The following is an 18,785-nucleotide window of genomic DNA, read 5'->3' on the forward strand; positions in this document are numbered from 1 at the left end:
GACCAAGGAGGAGGGCACTATATACATGTATCAGTGTACTAAGAGATGTTACCACTGGTAGTGACTCACTGGTGTTGGCTGACAGCTTTTCTTTATGTTTGGTTTTCACCAATACTATCTGTATTCCTTCTTTTTCTCCATTCTCTGCCTGCATGTTTTCATATTTCTGCTTGAAGAGTTGTCTATACTGCTCCTACTCACTGAAAAGCATTTTTTTCATTATGCTTTCTGTAAAACATAAAAATTAAGCATCATTAGTTTTGAAATTTTTTTCACATTTCTAATGTCTGTATGGATAAAGTGCTTGCTGCTAAATTGGTAAACTGAGAGAAGGCATTTATTTAACTCTCAGCTTGTCATCATGGAAACTTACCCTCAGTGAAAGATGAACCTGGAGAAATAAAATAGCTGGTAATCTGAGTGAGCCCATGAGCATGTCCTCTGCTGGTTAGACCATCCCTGTTATTATGTATGGTCGGTCTTACATGTCTGCAAGCCAGTGGATGAATTAGTACATATGCAGACATCACATTTGTGTATTGATTTGTGAACTTTTGATAGTATCAAAACCACAATTTTTTTTACCCTGCATTTTTAGGCTTTTATCTACAGTGAAACGTGGCTGCCTTATGAAGCTGTACAGAAGCTACATAGTGTAGTATGGATTACAATAACATTACTGTATAGCAATTATGGCTGCAGATGAAAGCATATTTCTCTGTGAGAGGCATTCATCTACTCTGGTATTATTGACTGAGTTCTGATACTAGATACAATATGAAGAGATGTTTTTAACTAGTAAACGAAAAAAAAAACCCAAAAGAGGGAGCACCTTGACAAGTCAGAGGTGGCCACATCATCTGCTTCTGTTTCTGATTCATTGTGATGTTCTCTTAAATGTCTTAGAAATGTATCATTCATAAAGCTGGGAAAATACTGTTAACTAGTATTTTTCAGGAGCTTTAATATCATCATGAAAGTCGCTGAAAATTGTTGTCAAAAATGGAAAATATTAGCATTAAATATATAAAACTATGGACATTATATCCAGGCTTACTTGGCAGGATATGATTTCTTTTGGACTTAAATTTGATTGGACGTGATCTATACTGTGTATGAACTACAGCTTTTTTCCTTTTAAAAGAAGTACTTCTCTTCATTGTGTAGCCTAGGCACAGGTAAGGCTATTTTACTGGACATGCTCAAGTTCTGCTTGTATAAATATGTATATACAGATATGGAAATATGTATAGATTTTAAAAAACAGGAACAGGTAATGCAGTTGATTCATTTTTGTATTCCTTTGGATGAAAACATGGGTGTGTAAAATGATTATTATACTAGGATGAATTCAAGACAGCTTTCTGCAAAGAGATTGGCGAAAGGAGAAAGTACAGTACTTTTAATTGTCTCTGTACTGCTGCATTATTCATCATGAATAACACAAATGATACTCAATTTATTTTATGTGATACGGCCTTTAATTTCTTTCCACAATTTCAAACCTCTTGTTGAAAAAAACCATTCTGATACTTTGCTGTACGTGACCATTCCTGCCATGTGGCCTTGGGAGCCAAGTGTAAGGAAAGGTGGCAGCTCAAATGGCTCCCAATAGAGCCAGTTAATAGATAAAGGAAGGTCATCTTTAATAAACAGATAGAGATCATAACAGACTTACTCTTCACAGGTAAGTCAAACCACATCAAAAGTTTTAAAGAACAGAAAATGTTTATCAGATACTAGGATAAGAAGTAAAATGCAGTCAGGCAGAGTTCTTGTTGTTTTGTTTGGTTTTTTTTTTGTTCTAGGTTTTTCTTGTGGAAGTTTGCTCTTCTAATAACAACATGCATCAGATTTGAGCTTACTGATTGCAAATGGTTTAGTATTGCAGTAAGCATATATTAATTGATGTCCCTATGACTTGAATGTTTCTAGATAATTTTGTTGGGAGTCTTAAAAAAAAAAAATCTTAAACTTCACTATTTGCAAATTTTTTATCTTGTTGTATCTGTGCTCTGGCATCTTGAGATAGTTCCTAAGAAAGCAAGATGGCACAAGTCCTAGATAGTTGTGCCTCTAACCCACAAGCATTCTTTCATACTTCTTTATTTATGTGAGAGAAACATACACTCATCTCCTAGAACTGTGTTTATCCTGCTTCATTTATTCTTAACAGTTACCATACCTTAGTACATGATGCATGAGTTTACATAAGTATAACAGCTTGTGCTTTCATTCTACAGATATTGACAACAGTGGGTATGTCAGTGATTACGAGCTTCAAGACCTGTTTAAAGAAGCAAGTCTGCCCTTGCCTGGTTACAAAGTCCGGGAGATTGTAGAAAAAATCATTTTAGTGACAGATAGCAACAAGGATGGGAAAATCAACTTTGAAGAATTTGTCTCTGTAAGACCTTTCCTTTGGATGTTTCTCTACTGTCTGATATCTACTGAGAATTAAGTGGTACAACTAAGTATTATTTTTATATATAACTATTATTTTGAGTTTTCTGTGACAACCTAGAATTTCCTATATAGTTATTTTCTAATTTTTATCTTTCACACTCCTATTTAATTTAATGGTTCTGATTTCAGCAGCATGTGAAAGAACAGTCGTTGCAATCAGTCATGTTTTCTGTTTCCTTCAAGGCGAGGAGAAGGACTAAATTTTGTAGGAACTGTTGGGTCAGCCCTGGCTCTAAGAAAAGAGCAGACAATTGGATACCAGCCTCTGAATGCTCTTAGTAGTGCTTCACTATGCTTAATCTCTATACTAATGGCTGTTTATTATGGGAATGAGGTACAAGTTTTCCCTTTCACTGAGCAGATTTGAAAGCTTTAGGGTTTTCTAATGAGAATCGCTCACTGGTGCGTTTTAAAAGAAACAAGAACTTACCAGGCTGTTGGTTTGTGGGTGTTTTGGGATGATGATGTTTTGCTTTGAAGTTAGAGTACTGCTGCTAATTGCAGAAGGTTGCTTGTTGAAGTATTGATCTTTCTTTCTGAGATTCTGAACATGCTAGTATTTGCTTCCAGATATTAACTGTGTCTTTTGCTTCATTGTCGTCTGAGACCTCTGCAGTATTTGGGCAAACCTAGGACATACTAACATATCCATTGTGGTTTACATTGCAGGCAGGTGGAAAATGGTATTAGCTTGATAAAAGAGGAAGGGCATGTTTAACTGTCATGTCATAACCTTTTACATGCAAGCCATGTGGGGAAATAAGTGGGAAAAATACACTATAATCATCAAAAATGTGTGTCTTTAGTTGTGTTCTTCAGTTTAACAAAATATTGGTGGGAAAATTGTGTAGATATTTGTATATCTATATTTTTAGACAGCATGGCTTAATAGAGGTATTCATTGTGAAATAATATCTTAGATACCCAGTATAGCTATTGCTATCCAAATAGGAACTATTTTTTTTAACAGAAGTCAATATAAATATCAAATTCAGTCAGATTAACTACTGACTCTAGACTACTTATACGAATTAACATTTATTTGAAGTACAATTAATCACAAAATGTTTTCTATTTTTTTAATTTCAGATAATTCAGGAATTGAAAAGCAAAGATGTTAGCAAATCTTTTCGAAAATCAATAAACAAAAAGCAAGGTATAACAGCGATTGGAGGAACATCAGCAATATCTAGTGAGGGGACACAGCACTCTTATTCAGGTAAGAAATAATTAAACATGGGCAAATTTTCCATGGAGGAAGACTCTTTGAATTTGCACTACAGATAAAACAGAGCCTAACTGAAAACTGTTGGCAGTAAAAGCAAATTAACACAGCAAAAGCCTGTGGAGATAGAAAAAGTAGTTTATTAACTCTGTTCAGTTGTTGCTTAGTTTCACTTTTAGTTGCACTTGGAGGCAAGTTGGGCATGTGTGTGAGAGCAAAAGAGGAAAACAAGCACTGACATCTTGTGGGGCAGGAAATGACCCCTTTGGCATACTTCTGGTAAAGCTAGTCAAGTTTTCATTCAAACTTCTCGCTAAGTTTTTGCCCTAATTATATGCTAATGGACTCTTATTTCTATATTCAGAGAAAAAAATAAATGAATCCTCATTTTCATTTCCAGAGTTTGAAGTAGCATGACCTAAAACCCCACTTGCAAACCATCCCATAGCCTTTCTGGATGGACTGCCCTCCTCAAATGTCTCTGCCATTACAGAATTGTTCGCTCGCACGTGGTTTTTGCATAGACCATCTCACACTGAAGAAGCTGCTTTTAATATTTGATCTGTTTCTTTCTACCTCCCCCTGGTGTATGTAATTTAAGTTGGTAATTGTGCCTAATTGCATTGCAGCTCCTAGCCAGAACGTGAACCACCTTCTAGGATCATATTGCAATGAGCAATACTGCAACTTTTTTGATTGATTTAAGCCTGGAATTTGTGTCATTCCAGATTGTGTTAAGGTTCTGTATATGGGGAAGATTTACTTTGATTAACCAAAGGTCTCTTTCAGTAGGATTCCAGCACCAGCTATACCTGGTACATCCTCAAAGTAGGGGATATGCTCCATCCCAAAGGATCCCTGTAGGGCATTAGAGGTGATTCTTTAGATGCAGTTTTGTTTTTGGTGGAGAGAAACAAGCCCCACTAGAGCATGATTCACCGGGCCTGGCCTCACCAGAAATATCGTTTATGATGGGGAAGTGTGCTCTATCATTTCACATTGTTTCCCATTGGCAATGAAAGAAGTGTAGTGAGTCAGGTGCTTCTTGAGGTGAGGTGAAAACCACCTGTACTGTTTGGGAATTTGGATACTGAGACTTGATTGACTGTTATCCAAATAAGCTTTCTTAGATACATAGTAATAAATTATGCACTGAATATGAAAGAGAATTTAAAACTGAGATGTTAAACTTTTTCAGTTTCTCAAAGCTAGAGACAGCTCAGCAGTTCAGATCAGTCTCAAAAAGCAGCCAGTCTCTGAAGTCCAGCAGAAGGCTGAATGAAACACTGCATTTTAAACAAACAGTGCATGGAGTGAGATGTTGCATATTTCAGATGAGACATTTTCCCCTCTTTGTCATTGCTGAGAAACTAATTTGAAGTCAGCCATGAGGATACCTTCCCTATGATGTTCCTGTGATATTCATGTTATCCTTCAGAAAATCACCAGTTACTTTGAGGGTGTGATGGGAGAAAGGTCAATCTGTACTTAGCATTTTTTGTGTTATTTCTCATTGGTCTGATTTTTTTAATGACTGACCTCTGTGAAACTAAGGGGTTTTGTTGCAGATGAACATGTTTGACCCAAGTATGCTGTTCATAGAAATGTTAATCTTTTATTTTAATGCTTTCTTGTCAGAGGAAGAAAAAGTTGCTTTTGTTAATTGGATAAATAAAGCTCTACAAGATGACCCAGACTGTAAGCACCTCCTGCCCATGAACCCATCAGATGCCAGTCTGTTTAAATCCCTTGCAGATGGCATCCTTCTTTGGTGAGTCCAAGGCTGTGAGAAAGAAAAGGAATTGATCTCAAAGGTTAAATGCCGATCACAGTGACATGAATTAGAAAACTTTAGACAGGCTTTAACATCAAGACCCCACTCTTAAATATTTCAATCTGGGTGCAAGGTGGGGAAAATCTGTTTGCCCATAGAAATGTGATTTTTAGCATATTTTCTATGTGACTCTGCATATGTTATAGAAGCAGTTATCCACTTCAGACCCATAATTACACATGCCAGATATATGCAGGCTGTTTATAAAGGTGATAATTAAACAGTTCATAAATTCATTACTTGAAATAATTTAAAAAATTTACTATTTTAAATATTTTTAAGAGTTACTAATTATAGTCATTAAATCATGGGCTATCAGGAGCAAAAATCTTAATTAAATCCATGGCAAAACATAGAGCATATAGTAGGTCCCTTAACTTTAGTCTGCTGTAACTTTCTAGTTAAAGTGGATTCCTAGTACTTACACACCATGGTAACAAGGGATTAGCTGTTAGTATTGATGTGAATTAGTCTTTGAAATCCATGTAGATATGAGGTACTACAGAAATGCAGTGCAGAAATATACTGATTATACTATAGTTTTTCAGTAGAGACCATTTAAGTTACTTGGGTTTACAGTTTTAATCTCAGGAACTTTCTTTGACAGTTATAGATATGATCTATTAATTATAAAATGAAGAAGCAATATATTATCTGGAGCATTCTGAATGAATGTGGAGTTATTTAATGGGAGAGAGGAGATTTAGAGGATGGTCTTTTTTTTTAATCTTGTCAGAATTGTTTGCAGGTAGTTTAGTGTTAGTAGTTTATAAACAAATAATATATTTTCTGAGAAATGGAAGTTTGAATAAACTCTTGACTTTTCTTTCTTAGCAAAATGATCAACTTTTCACAGCCAGATACAATTGATGAAAGGGCTATTAATAAGAAAAAACTCACTCCTTTCACTATTTCTGTAAGTATTGCATGGATAGGAACTTGCCACAAATGAAAAAGTAAAGTATTTTTCTGTTTTAATGACAGTTCTCCTGGTGGAGAAAAAAAAGTTTTAAATTATATGTAGTAAAAAAATTCTGAAGCATGAGATTGTATTTTCTAATAAACTCTATTGTATTCTCCTATTTCTTAGATGATTTACAGAAAAACTAGTTTTTTCTTGTTTTCCCTAATTCTTTCTCCATTAGCTATTTTTATTTTGCCTTACTGAGTACCTGAAGAAAATAATTTTAGACTTTGAGTGGATGGCCAGATTATATTCTAGCCATGTATAAAGTAACTGCAGGGCTGTATACTCTGTGAAAGGATGATGCACGTTCAGTACTGGAGAGCAGCTTTGACAGAAGATGAGATCTATTTTAATTGTGTGTGAAGTCATGGGAAAGTCTGACAGAAACAGTTTTTAAGAACTTAGGGTTTAAGGAAACAGGTCTGGAGAGGGAAGTAGATCCATAAGTTACCGACCCAATAAGAAAAAACTGTGGATGAAAAGGCTCCATTAAATGACAGACTTTTCATTTTAGGCAGTGACATTAAAATATGAAAAGTTAAACCACAATATGTCCTAAATCCTCCAAGTGGGTTTTTTAATTGCTACTTATTTAAAAAACATTTGTCAGCAGAGGTGATAGTGCATGTGTTTCTGTTGCCGCTGTAGATAATGAAATATGACACAAGAAAATAGTAACACTGGTGAGATCTGCCAGCTATTTTTTCTTGGAATCTTTGTCAACATTTCTGACAATCACTAGCTTTACTTTGAGTGTCAAGGTTTTGAATTGTCATGATTTTCTTATGCTCTTCATTCAATTACAGTTTAACAATTGCTTGAATAAATGTGTAAGATTTAAGATGGGATGACAGTGATGTCATTAGTATCCTGCATGGGATTCCATGCAGGAATTCCATATGAACGTGTTTTTCAGGATCAAGCCTCTGATATTTATACAAATCAATGCAATGCATATACAGCGCATGCTAAGCAGCATTGTTTAATTTGTATAACTGATACTTAGGAATTGCAAAAAATATTTTGATTAAAATAACCTCTGTAATCCCAGCTGCAGAATGTGGTCCGCAATTTTTTGGTGGGTCCATATTAAACACTGTCATTGTTTTCATTAAATTTTGGTAAGATGCCCGGTAGTTCACAAAAACCTCCAGAGTGTAGTTTTCCATTGGAAGCCATTGAACTAATGCATTATTTCTTCCAAAGTTTAATATAACAATTTTACTAAAATATACAATCTCCCAAGTTTATTCAATGATTATATTCCAAATAGGAAAACCTAAACCTGGCTCTGAACTCAGCATCTGCCATTGGCTGCACTGTTGTCAATATTGGATCACAGGATTTGCAAGAAGGAAAACCACACTTGGTATTAGGACTCTTGTGGCAGATCATTAAAGTTGGCCTTTTTGCTGATATTGAGATCTCCAGAAATGAAGGTAAGAGTAATTCCAGGTATAGCAATGCCAGCCACTTGGAATTAGCTCAGACCACAACAGCAGTGATTTCAGCTTTCTTTCAAACTTGCTTTTAGCTCTTATTGCCTTACTAAATGAAGGGGAAGAGCTGGATCAGTTAATGAAGCTTTCCCCAGAAGAGCTCTTGCTACGCTGGGTGAATTACCATCTGGCCAATGCAGGGTGGCAGAAAATCAGTAACTTCAGCCAAGACATTAAGGTATGTAGTTATTTCTTCTCATAATCGAGCACTGTGGTATTAAAACACATATTGCATAGAAAAAAAATTGTCAGATCAGAAGAGTTTAGATACAATACTAATCTGCTTTACCTGGCTGCAGGTTTATCCTGCATTTTTCAACATTGAAAGAGCATCATTTTGATCTCATCTATTCAGTTGCTCATCCCGTGTTATTATCATATCACAGTGCAAAGTGAACATTTCCAACAAGCTGATAGGGAAGTTCTAATGTTGTAAGATGGCTATTGGAGTTATTTAGGATAATTTGCACCACCTTACTAGCTGCCTAATAACTGCCAGTCACTGCTTTGCTGGTGTGTTAGCTGGCTGCCACGGGGGCTGAAAGGTTCCTGAGGGCAGGTGGCAGAGCTCCATGATTCTCTCTTCAGTCATTCTGCAAAGGCAGGCAGAGTAGTGCAGTAGCCCAGCTGATGAGAGAACACAACTTTTTAAAACTGAAAGCAAAGGAGGAATATTCCCTTAATGTGGTTAGACCTCCTTTCATTGGAGAAAACCATGCCCTTAATTGTAAGTTACATATTTTCAAATGCTACCAAGAAGGCTGTTATTAAAACAGGCTGTAACGAGGGTTTTATATGAAAACTGCTTCTATGGTAAAAAAATTATATGGTGTTTAAGAGAAGCAGTAAATACTCCTCAAACTAGTAGGGGTTTATTTTTTCTTCTACTTTGTTACTGCAAAATGGATCCTTTCTGTGGGTGACTACGTAAATTTACGCTGAATATCTTTATTACAACAGTCTAGTTAATAATCAGCAGAATAAATTTAACTATCATTGTCCAGATGAATTAGCAGATATTCCTTTTCTCTGTCATCTGGCTAAGTAAGTTCTATATGAAACAGGGTAGTAAAATGGCTGTATGACCTCATCCATATTCACTGAAATTAGGGTGCTGTATTTTTTACTCCTATGGCTTTTGGATTGGACTATTAGAGTAATAAATGTCAAGGGAAGGCTACATACTTGCTGCTTTTTTTTTTTCTTTTCTTCCTATTTTTTAATGTTACACTGTTGGTTTTAGGACTCAAGAGCATACTTTCATCTATTAAATCAGATTGCACCCAAAGGAGATGACCTTGAACAATTGCCTATTAAAATTGACTTTACGGGATTTCATGTAAGTATCCAGAAATATAAAAATAGACTGGAATTATCTGAGACGTCTATGTATGTATCCAACATTCTGGTGACTAGGTTGTCCCTGAATCCTCTTCTGTTTCCTAAGGTGTGCAAAAACTTAGCCAGATTCCTCAGTGTTATTATAAAAGCTTAAATGAGGAAAAACTTGAGTAAGTTGTACAAAGCTGCTTAAACAGGATAATGCATCCTGCAGTCAAATGTTTGGAGCTGTTTCACTTGGAGTAGTGTATATTGATTTTCAGTTGGGTCATCCAACATGAATATTGCAACAACCTGCTCAGTTGTCCTCCTCTGGAATTCAGACAAGGAAGAAGAATAGACTTCACAACCGTTGTTCCTTCCTCTAACCAAATAGCTTTTAGAAAAAACATGTGAGCCCTTCCAATAGCCACAGCAAAGTGTGGCATCCATCAAGCTTTAAGTTGTAAAAGGACAGAGCATCTAAAACCAGCCTACGATGATGTGGAAACACTTGCCTAAGCTGCTTCATAATGCCTGTTGGAAGGATTATTCTGAGAGTGCATTTGATACAAAGTTGAACTGCATGCCTGAGATACCTATATATCAATCAGAATCTAAAGTATAATCTCGTTATTCATTATAATCATGAAACCCATGTGCAAAATTGTTTTCTTACATGTTTCAGTTCTCTTAAATTCCTTGTTTGCTTTGTTTGTTCTGTTTGGGATTTTTTGAGAGTGAGAGAGTAGAAGTAAATTTTTTCCATATAATTTCCTATAGTTTATATGATCAAATTTTGTAATAAACCAGTATATTACTAATAAATACTAATGAACAAAGAATGAGTTGCCAACTTATGATAATTAAGAGAACAAATATTAACAGGACAGCAAGTTGGAAGCGTTCAAACTCTTACTGATGGTTTTGGGCATCATCTGGAATTACTTGAGAATACTAGCTTAATGCAGTGATGGTGAACCTTTGGTACATGTAGGAGGATACACAATATGGGAATCAACAGCCTGGAAATGGAAATCTAATCTCTACACTCCTGGCTGCAGTTGCTGTGATTCATGAGGAATGCTGTGCTAACAGCCACGGGAGTGAAGGACAGTAGAAGGCAGAGGGGAATTGTCACGGGCTGTAAGAGCTAGCTCAGGCATTGGCAGGATGAGGGAGGAACTGACGTGGGTCATTTAAAGATTTCCCTACCTGATGATTCAGTAGAATCTAGTACTAGACTTAATTGTAAATTAACTTTTGTTTGTTTTTCTTTTTAGGATAAAAATGACTTGAGGAGGGCTGAATACATGCTCCAACAGGCAGATAAATTGGGCTGCAGACAGTTTGTAACTCCAGCTGATGTGGTTGCAGGGAACCCTAAGCTCAATTTGGCTTTTGTTGCAAATCTCTTTAACACATATCCAGCCCTGCACAAGCCTGACAGTTCATCTTATGATCTCAATTTATTAGAAGGTACTCAACTTTCTAACTATACAGAAGAGAAGAATATTAGTAGTTTCTATTTAGGTATTCTTTCTAGTCTGTGATGTAGGATCCTTGTGTGCTGGTGCCTGTGTTTACTTACTAGCAGCCAATATAAACCTTAGCAGAAAACCCCAGTAGCATGTATATTGTTCACTTGTGTTAGCCTCACCAAATGGTTATTCCTGAATAACCTTCTGTCATCCATTTGCAGCAGCAAAAACTGTCCTCCTACTTTTCTTTCAGTTTCCTGTGCTGCTTTCCATGCTGTTTATATTTGAGCTGATGTACAAATTCTAGCTTTTCTTTGCAGTGCTATCATATGCAACTGTAATAGTCCTTAAAAGTGGTTTTCACATAGTGCTTTTATATATATGCGTGTGTATGTTTGCTGCCTTTTAAAGTAAGAAACTTTTTTTTTTAAAGGCTTCTGTATCAGCAGCCTGTATTAATCTATTGCATCAACAGCCTGTATAGATCCTGTCATGTCAGGGAATTTGGCCTTTAACTGTACGGTTCAGATCTCTAATGCCAGAGTTAAAGGGATAATGGGTAACAATCTTTGGCTGTTGCCCTTGCTGTGGACCAGCTAATCTGGGATAATGGAATGGCTCCTACCAGTGTATTTCATAGTTGTTCACTGATCTCAAAGGAGTGTGAGAATCAGGGGTGCTGCACTCGGGAGAATCATCAGCAGTGTTCACATAGTCCTCTGCACTGCCTTCTCGTGCCTTCCTCTCTTACTGTTCCTATCAGGTTTCCTTTCCATCTAGGTGAGTCCATCTTCCTTTGCTCCTGTTTTTTTTCATTATTTGTCTGTGCTGCTGCATCCCTGTGTCACAAATCTTGTACCCCTCAGAGCATTTCTATTCCAGGCTTCTTGCTCTTCTAGCTTCAGCTGGGTGCTAGCTGTGATAAAGGTTGTAGAGCACAGGATGTTGTCTTCCCTTTTCAGCTGTGATATCAGTCCCTGCTGGCCACTCACTGCAGTCCCTGCTGGCCAGGACAAATGACTGAAGGAAAGGTCTGCTCTTCCTCTGCTTCAGTTTTGTTAGAAATGTCAGCTCTTGGAAGTGTATATAGGAGCTGTGTGAAGGTGGAATATATTCCGTTCAGCTTCTCTGCTCTGAAGATAAAATTGCTGGTGTGATTTGGAATACTCAAAATTTGGTTAAATTTGGAAGAGTTTTCAATGGCATAGGAAAAAAGAGTTGAATTATTTTCTGGACTTTTCTGAAACACTTAGATGGAGATCAAAGTCTCAGCCAAACCAGTTAAAAAAGTTACAATCAACTGAATGCTAGACTGTGATTTTGTAATGATAAAATCCAGCCGAATTTAACTTATTATTTACAGTATATATTTTAGAGATGGATAATCGTGACAATGTTATCTGTTCAAAGAAAAGTAGATTACTCCTTTTTGCCCTCAAATAATAATTCCCGTGGTGTCAAGTAGATCTAAACCATCAAAATAGTTATTTCAGCCCAAAGACAATGTTGTTAATGCTTTTTATCCTGTTAATGTATTATTTGTTTTCCATTAAGTCCTGTGTTTGTACTGTTGTACTGATGTTTTCTCAAGCTAGTGATATAAAATATGACATTGATTTCTTAATAGTTTCATCATAGATTGTCTGTTGAAATCTGACTCATAATTTATAATGCTTTCCTGTTTTGCTTCATGAAATGCAGATTTGACCCCTCCTAATGTAGGTACTGTATTTAGTACTTTTCTGTACTCCATAAAAGTGTTTATTCTGCAATTTTCGTTCTTTTTTTTTCCCTATTGTTTAATCATCTGTCTTTTTCTGTTTGATTTTTTGCATTGTTCTTACATTTTTCTATTGTTTTAATATGCCATCATAAGTAAAAGGGAAGGGAAAAAGTCCCACAGCATATAAAACGAGGGCAAGAGTTGCAGTAAGTCAAATGCCATACAGGTATTTTGGAGGGTTTAGCCAGTAAGGGCTTTCCATGAACCAAGATGTCAAGCTGTAGGCATGTGTGAGTGAGTAGAGCTTCTTGAAAGTTTTCATTTTCCTGTGTACATTCAGTCTTTTCAGGGACTGTCCCACCTGATCAGCATGGTGTGGCTGTCCTCTTCAGTTTAAGACAGATAATGCTGTGCATAAACTGACATCCACCCTGATAATGTGTCTGGTGATCTGCACTGAAATATGGAGAGCATATCTCTCAGGAATACTGACATAGCAAAATGAACATTGGATACTGTGTGGGGGTGGAGAGCTCAGTTATTGCACCACCTTTGCATATTGCTGCTGATCTAAGGAACCCCTCACTTGTGGGGAAAGCAGCAGTTTGGAGTCAAAGTCACAAAGAAAGCTGAGTTCTTGGGGGGAGGAAGAGGAGGGACTTGTGTCCACCAACTTTTCCTCCAGATGTGTGCCCTGTTGCTTGGATTACTCAGCCTTCATGGCTGTCACCAGAAGAGGGTTGAGTAGTCCCACTCAGGCTGGCTGAACTTCGGGTCCAACTGTATCTTGAGTTCAGTTGTGTTCCAGAGATAATCTTAGATTTATTCTGAGTTCCTTGGATTCTTGCTCCCCTCCCTATGGCTGCTCTCCACTGAGTTCCACAGTGTAATGATCTCAAAAAAGAGATGGCAATAAATATAAAGGATACTACCAAATTTGCTCCTCTCTCTTTTGTGTAGCTCTGCCCCCTTTCTGCAGTTTCCCAATGATTTTGGCTATCTGCTGCACCACTCAGCAGAAGATATGCTCCTGGTAGGATCACAAGGTATATTTTGAATAAAAGAATAGAGAGAAAAAATCGGTCAGTTCTCAGCCATCTGGAAAACTTATGAACACTCATGTATTGCATGATAAAGGGGCTTGTTTTGAGTGGCATATTAAATATAGTATGCTGGGTTTAGTTCCTGGACTCTCACTTTCCAAAAGGGTCCTGTCCAGCCTGCATGCTCTTGCTTCTGCTTGTCTACTTTGGATTCTCCTGACAATGTTAAGCAGCATTTTAAAATCCTCAGTCTGAGTGCAGTTGCTGAGTATCTGGTTTTGTGGCTACGCTGTTTAGTGAGAGTTCACTAAATAACCTTGGTACTGTCTTTGTAATGGACAAGTATTCCTAAAAGCACTTTGCAGTCAGTATTTTAGGTACTGCAAATCAACTCAAAGCTCATTAACCATAAAATTATTTTAAAAAGCGCAAGGCACTTGCTTCAAAATACTATAATCTCAAAGATATTCTTTAGAAACTTAAATTATATATCATTCTTGAGTTATGATTGTTTTTAAATGGAAAAACTGATATTTTTAATAACTTTGTCACAAAGTGGGATTGTTCTTTTAAATTTTAATGTAGCAAGAAATACATGAAACAAAGCTCTCTGGTCTTGCAAAATAGTATTTTTCTTTGTTTCTTCTGTTTCATCAGTTGCTCTGTGGTTATTTTTACAAGTAAATATTCGAAACAAACACTAATTTGAATTGCATATGAAAAAAAATAATAATTTAGAAAATGTATCAGTAAGCTGAATTTCAGCTATTTTATAATAATTGGAAAGAACCTGGTAAGATGGCTGAAACTTTAAAAATAAAATTTATTCTCTTAGAAACTGTAAACTACAGCTGAAATTTTTGAAGTCCAGAGCTTTTTCTATAAAAGGGTAAGAGACCTAGATTAAAATGGTAGCTTCTATCTAAAATTCAATGTTATGACATAGGTCTAGGCATGAAAAGATAATATTAAAGAGATTTTCTTTCTAGTCTAATGATAAATACATGTTTACACAGTAGCTTAATTTTACAAAAATATTCTCTAGTCAGCCTAGAAGTGCAGTACTAAATGAGACAGTTGTCCTGCTATATACACTTCATCAGACCAACATGGTATTGTTACCCTCTAAGGAGCAAATGAAAACAGCAGAGAAAAATTTTGCATAGATATTTGTGCTTCAGTGTGAAGAAATCTGCTCTTTCATTGTTTGGAGAGGTTTTCTCCCTCCTCAGTGTCTTCCCTGTTTTCTTAACTGTGGATTATCAACCCAGGGGAACAAAGTGATGAGGTTATTCCAAGCTTACATATTCAGGCTAAATATTTTCTCAAATGCTCCTCTTTGATGCAAAAGAAAACAGCTTATGTAGCACTGATTCACATGTAGATGGCTACAGAGATGTTAAAATTTAGGTAGAGTTATATGTAGAAAATTAATGAATTATTGCAAGCTGTAACTTTATAGAGAAAGAGAATTAGGTTAGGACTCGTGATTGTAATAATAAAAGCAATGTATGTCAGGAAAGTGAAGGTTGGGATTTACTTCCTAATGAATTTTCTGCAGTTATTATAAGTAGAATTGCTGGTTAAAATTGTGAGGATAACTGGCCCCCTTGGCAGTATAAATAGCTTCACAAAGTTAACCAATACAACACTACCTCTTCATGTTTTCAGTGCAAAGAACTAAAAAAAAAGAAATCTGTTGCTTTGGGGAGGCCCTTTGCAAATTAATACTTTCAAATTCTGTTAGGGGATAGTGGAGTTGTAGTGCCTCATGTGTTAGTACTAACTTAATTAAAAGATGTTATTTCTCTCAAACTCTTGAATGCAGTTTCCACTCATTTTAGTTTCAGGAAATTATTATTAATCATCTCCATGATATATTAATTATGTGAAATATAACAAAAAATCATTTCTGTATTTTATCAAATTGTATTTACTGAGATAAATATAGTCTAATAATACTACTCCCTGTAGTCGCCCTGCCCTGTGCCCAGAACTGAGTGAATCTGAATTGCATAGGATTGCCTTGCTTTGTAGTATAGACTACTGTTTGGGAAATTATGAACTCTTTTTGGGGTGGGAGGGTGGCGGTGAGAGATATGAGAAGCATTTAAACATTGCTCATTAAAGTATTTTCTCCAATAACTTATATAGAATTGTATTTGTCACCATAGGAGAAAGTAAGGAAGAAAGGACTTTCAGAAACTGGATGAATTCACTGGGTGTAAGCCCATATGTTAATCATTTATACAGGTAAGATTTTTTTAAAAATAATTATTTGACTTCCCTTGGGTAACAGGGGAAGGAAGAAAGAAAGAAGAGGGGGGAATTGTATTTCTACTAGAATACTGATTTCCAGGTTTCCTCTTCAAAACTGGTCTGTAGGAACACATTAAGCAGTATCTGACTCAAATATTCTAGTCATAATCTAGATAGACTAGAAAACTTAAGAAGGTTTAAGTCTTCCCCCCTCACTCACTTGTACATTGAATTACATTTTTTAAAAGTTGAGATAATTGTATTTTATGATGCATCATTTTTATTTTTTCAGTAGACTGTAAGAAGCTTTGCAGTGTAGTATTCCCTCAGATGAAGGGCTTTATAACAAGCTTCTGGTCACTTTCAAATTATGCCAGAAGTTGATTCAAATCCTGTCAATAAAAGATGAGATTGAGGGAGCAAATGGGAACACCTGCTTGTATGTTTATTTACTAATTGGCTTCATTACTTCTGTTTTTGGACCTCTGTAAAGTGATCTGTAGGTAGCTTAATGTGAAGAATTTCATTTGTTACATAGCTGATGGGGATTATCGGTATTGCAACATATAATGGGAAAATAATACTTTTCCTGCTATTCTTCTTTTTCAAGATAAGTTAATTGGTTTTGATTATTCTTTAGCAAAATACATCTGTAGGCATCTGCTGATAAAGCATGAGTATTTAACATTTGGGAAAGTCCTTAGAGAACTAAAGCTGGATCAATAAATTAAAACTCTTTTAGCAGCTATTTTGTCTATGCCTACCTTATGAAAGTAATTATTTAATTGAAGCCAGTGACTGAGCTTGCTTCACTAAGATTTGTGAAACTAATGAAATTAAATGCAGAATTTGGTGTATATGATTGCAGGAATCAAGCAGTAGAATATAGGCCAGTTTCTTTACAGAACAGCACCAGTTTTTATTTAAGTGTCTGGAATTTTTCAGCAACTTAATTAGACTGTGAGAAGTCTCAAGTACTTATTTTGATTGTCAATCTGTGCTTTTGTGCTTAAACCCATTGTTTTGCTCTGGGTTTAGTGACCTTTCTGATGCTTTAATCATCTTCCAACTGTACGACATGACGCGTGTCCCGGTTGAGTGGAACCATGTCAACAAACCCCCTTACTCACTGCTCGGGGGCAACATGAAAAAGGTGGGTGCCTGCTCTGGGAGGCAGCCCAGCTCCACTGCCTCCCACTCTGCTGATAGCAGTCTGTGCTGTCGAGATTTCTGTGCTACTGACACAGTCCTGGGAGAAAAAAAAGGAAAATATATTTGTCAGATGTTATCCCAAAGAATAAATATCATATATCACCTTAGTTTCTACATGTGGACATCTTTTAGCGATATGTAATTTATGGCCTGATTTGGCTCTAGAAGTGGAAGCTTCAGGCCTAATGTGGCTGTTGTTGCTAGATGCTCCTATACTGTGAGCCATTTCCTCCCAGAGCAGTTTTATTTGCTGCCCAGAGGATTTGGGCAAGACTTGCAGAATCCAAGGTTTCACATAGTTTTGTGATTGTTGTGAAGCCTGAAATGTAGAGGATAAAAATTACTGCCTGTTTAAGAAGAACACATTTCAATATCTTTAAAAGTGTAGTTTTGATATAAATGTATTTTATTCACTGCCTTAGTAGAAACTTGATTTTCTCAAATGTGGAATCTTGCATAATTGTATTTATAGTAAAAACTGTGTTATTTTAATCACAGTGTAGCTAGACTGGAAATATTTTCTAGCTTCAGATCTCACTGTAGGTAACAGTAATACAAAGTAATTTAAAATACATGTAGAATATAGGTCTGTATTGCAGAAATATTAATATGTTTTCATTATTTGCACACAAAATTTATTTTTAGATTGAGAATTGCAATTATGCAGTAGAACTTGGGAAGACAAAAGCCAAATTCTCACTGGTTGGTATTGCTGGACACGATCTAAATGAGGGTAATCCAACTCTGACTTTGGCTTTGGTATGGCAGCTGATGAGGAGGTAAGTTAGGCAGTATATTATAGATGTGTATATATGTCTGTGCATGTGTGTCTGTAAATCAAGGCAAATTAAGGGTAGTGTTCAGGTCACTCAACTGGGATTGTAGTGCGCAATCTCTAAATATCCCTATGCTCAAAGATAAAATTGTATATGTGTTTTGACTGCGACTAAAATTATAAATCCTACAGCAAGTAGAAAGACCTCAACTTATTTAATATTGTTTCCGTGTATCTTTCTGTAAGTAGAGATTAATTTAAATATTTGTAAAACCCAGGGAAGTGGTGATACATATACTATAGAAGTTAAAAAGGTAAAAAATTGTAGGCCATCACAGCTATAGTTACATTAGTATCATTAAATCAAAATGTTGCTACTGTATTGAGCAAGTAAAAAATTATTATGAAGTGATTTCATTAAGGATTGTTTTATTGCAAATGTTTTCCTCAAATTAGTTTTCTTAGACCTATCTCAAAACACTTAGTGGTTTTTGTTCTCAGACTGCTGTGATTCAGGTTTTTTCCCCTACTAGGATGGTAGGGAGCCATTTAAACTTAGAAAGTAAAATAAATTATGATGTACTGAGTAAAACAAATGCATAAAGATGATACAGTGAATATTATGAGATTTGGGGTATTTTATTCTTTTATTCAGTAACCACTGAAAAAGTGATTTCAAATGCTATATAGTTTGTAAGGTAAGGGTACCTTACGAAGAAGAGTACTTGGCATTGTTACTGTAATGAAGTAATATTTTACCTTTGCTTGTAGCTTTGTAGGAGAAGTTGAGTTCTACCACTCATTTTAACTTGGGCTTTTGTTCTCTTTATTGAAGGTATACTTTGAATGTACTATCTGATCTTGGAGAGGGTGAAAAAGTAAATGATGAAATTATTATTAAGTGGGTGAATCAAACACTTGCAAAAGCAAATAAGAAAACTTCAATTATAAGTTTCAAGGTAATCAATTTTATTTACTTTT

General features: G+C 35.9%; 1 protein-coding gene across 8 annotated transcripts in view; it reads left to right on the forward strand.

Moving 5' to 3' along the window:
* PLS1 (plastin 1) overlaps nucleotides 1–18,785 on the forward strand; it is a 43,520-nt gene that overhangs the window by 21,213 nt on the left and 3,522 nt on the right. For 6 of the 8 annotated variants that reach the window (XM_041718090.2, XM_041718092.2, XM_041718091.2 and 3 more), the window contains exons 3-15: nucleotides 2,244–2,407; nucleotides 3,556–3,685; nucleotides 5,330–5,462; nucleotides 6,360–6,441; nucleotides 7,766–7,931; nucleotides 8,027–8,169; nucleotides 9,235–9,330; nucleotides 10,595–10,790; nucleotides 12,494–12,514; nucleotides 15,733–15,811; nucleotides 16,856–16,970; nucleotides 17,675–17,808; nucleotides 18,640–18,763. In XM_041718090.2, coding sequence (XP_041574024.2) covers nucleotides 2,244–2,407; nucleotides 3,556–3,685; nucleotides 5,330–5,462; nucleotides 6,360–6,441; nucleotides 7,766–7,931; nucleotides 8,027–8,169; nucleotides 9,235–9,330; nucleotides 10,595–10,790; nucleotides 12,494–12,514; nucleotides 15,733–15,811; nucleotides 16,856–16,970; nucleotides 17,675–17,808; nucleotides 18,640–18,763 — 1,583 coding nt within the window. Of the gene's footprint in view, nucleotides 1–2,243; nucleotides 2,408–2,504; nucleotides 2,801–3,555; nucleotides 3,686–5,329; nucleotides 5,463–6,359; nucleotides 6,442–7,765; nucleotides 7,932–8,026; nucleotides 8,170–9,234; nucleotides 9,331–10,594; nucleotides 10,791–12,493; nucleotides 12,515–15,732; nucleotides 15,812–16,855; nucleotides 16,971–17,674; nucleotides 17,809–18,639; nucleotides 18,764–18,785 lie in introns of those variants that run through there. The other 2 variants (XM_072933266.1, XM_072933265.1) reach the window with 2 other exon arrangements.

The sequence above is a fragment of the Taeniopygia guttata genome, chromosome 9 (genome assembly GCF_048771995.1).
Source record: "Taeniopygia guttata chromosome 9, bTaeGut7.mat, whole genome shotgun sequence".
Classification (NCBI taxonomy): Eukaryota; Metazoa; Chordata; class Aves; order Passeriformes; family Estrildidae; genus Taeniopygia; species Taeniopygia guttata.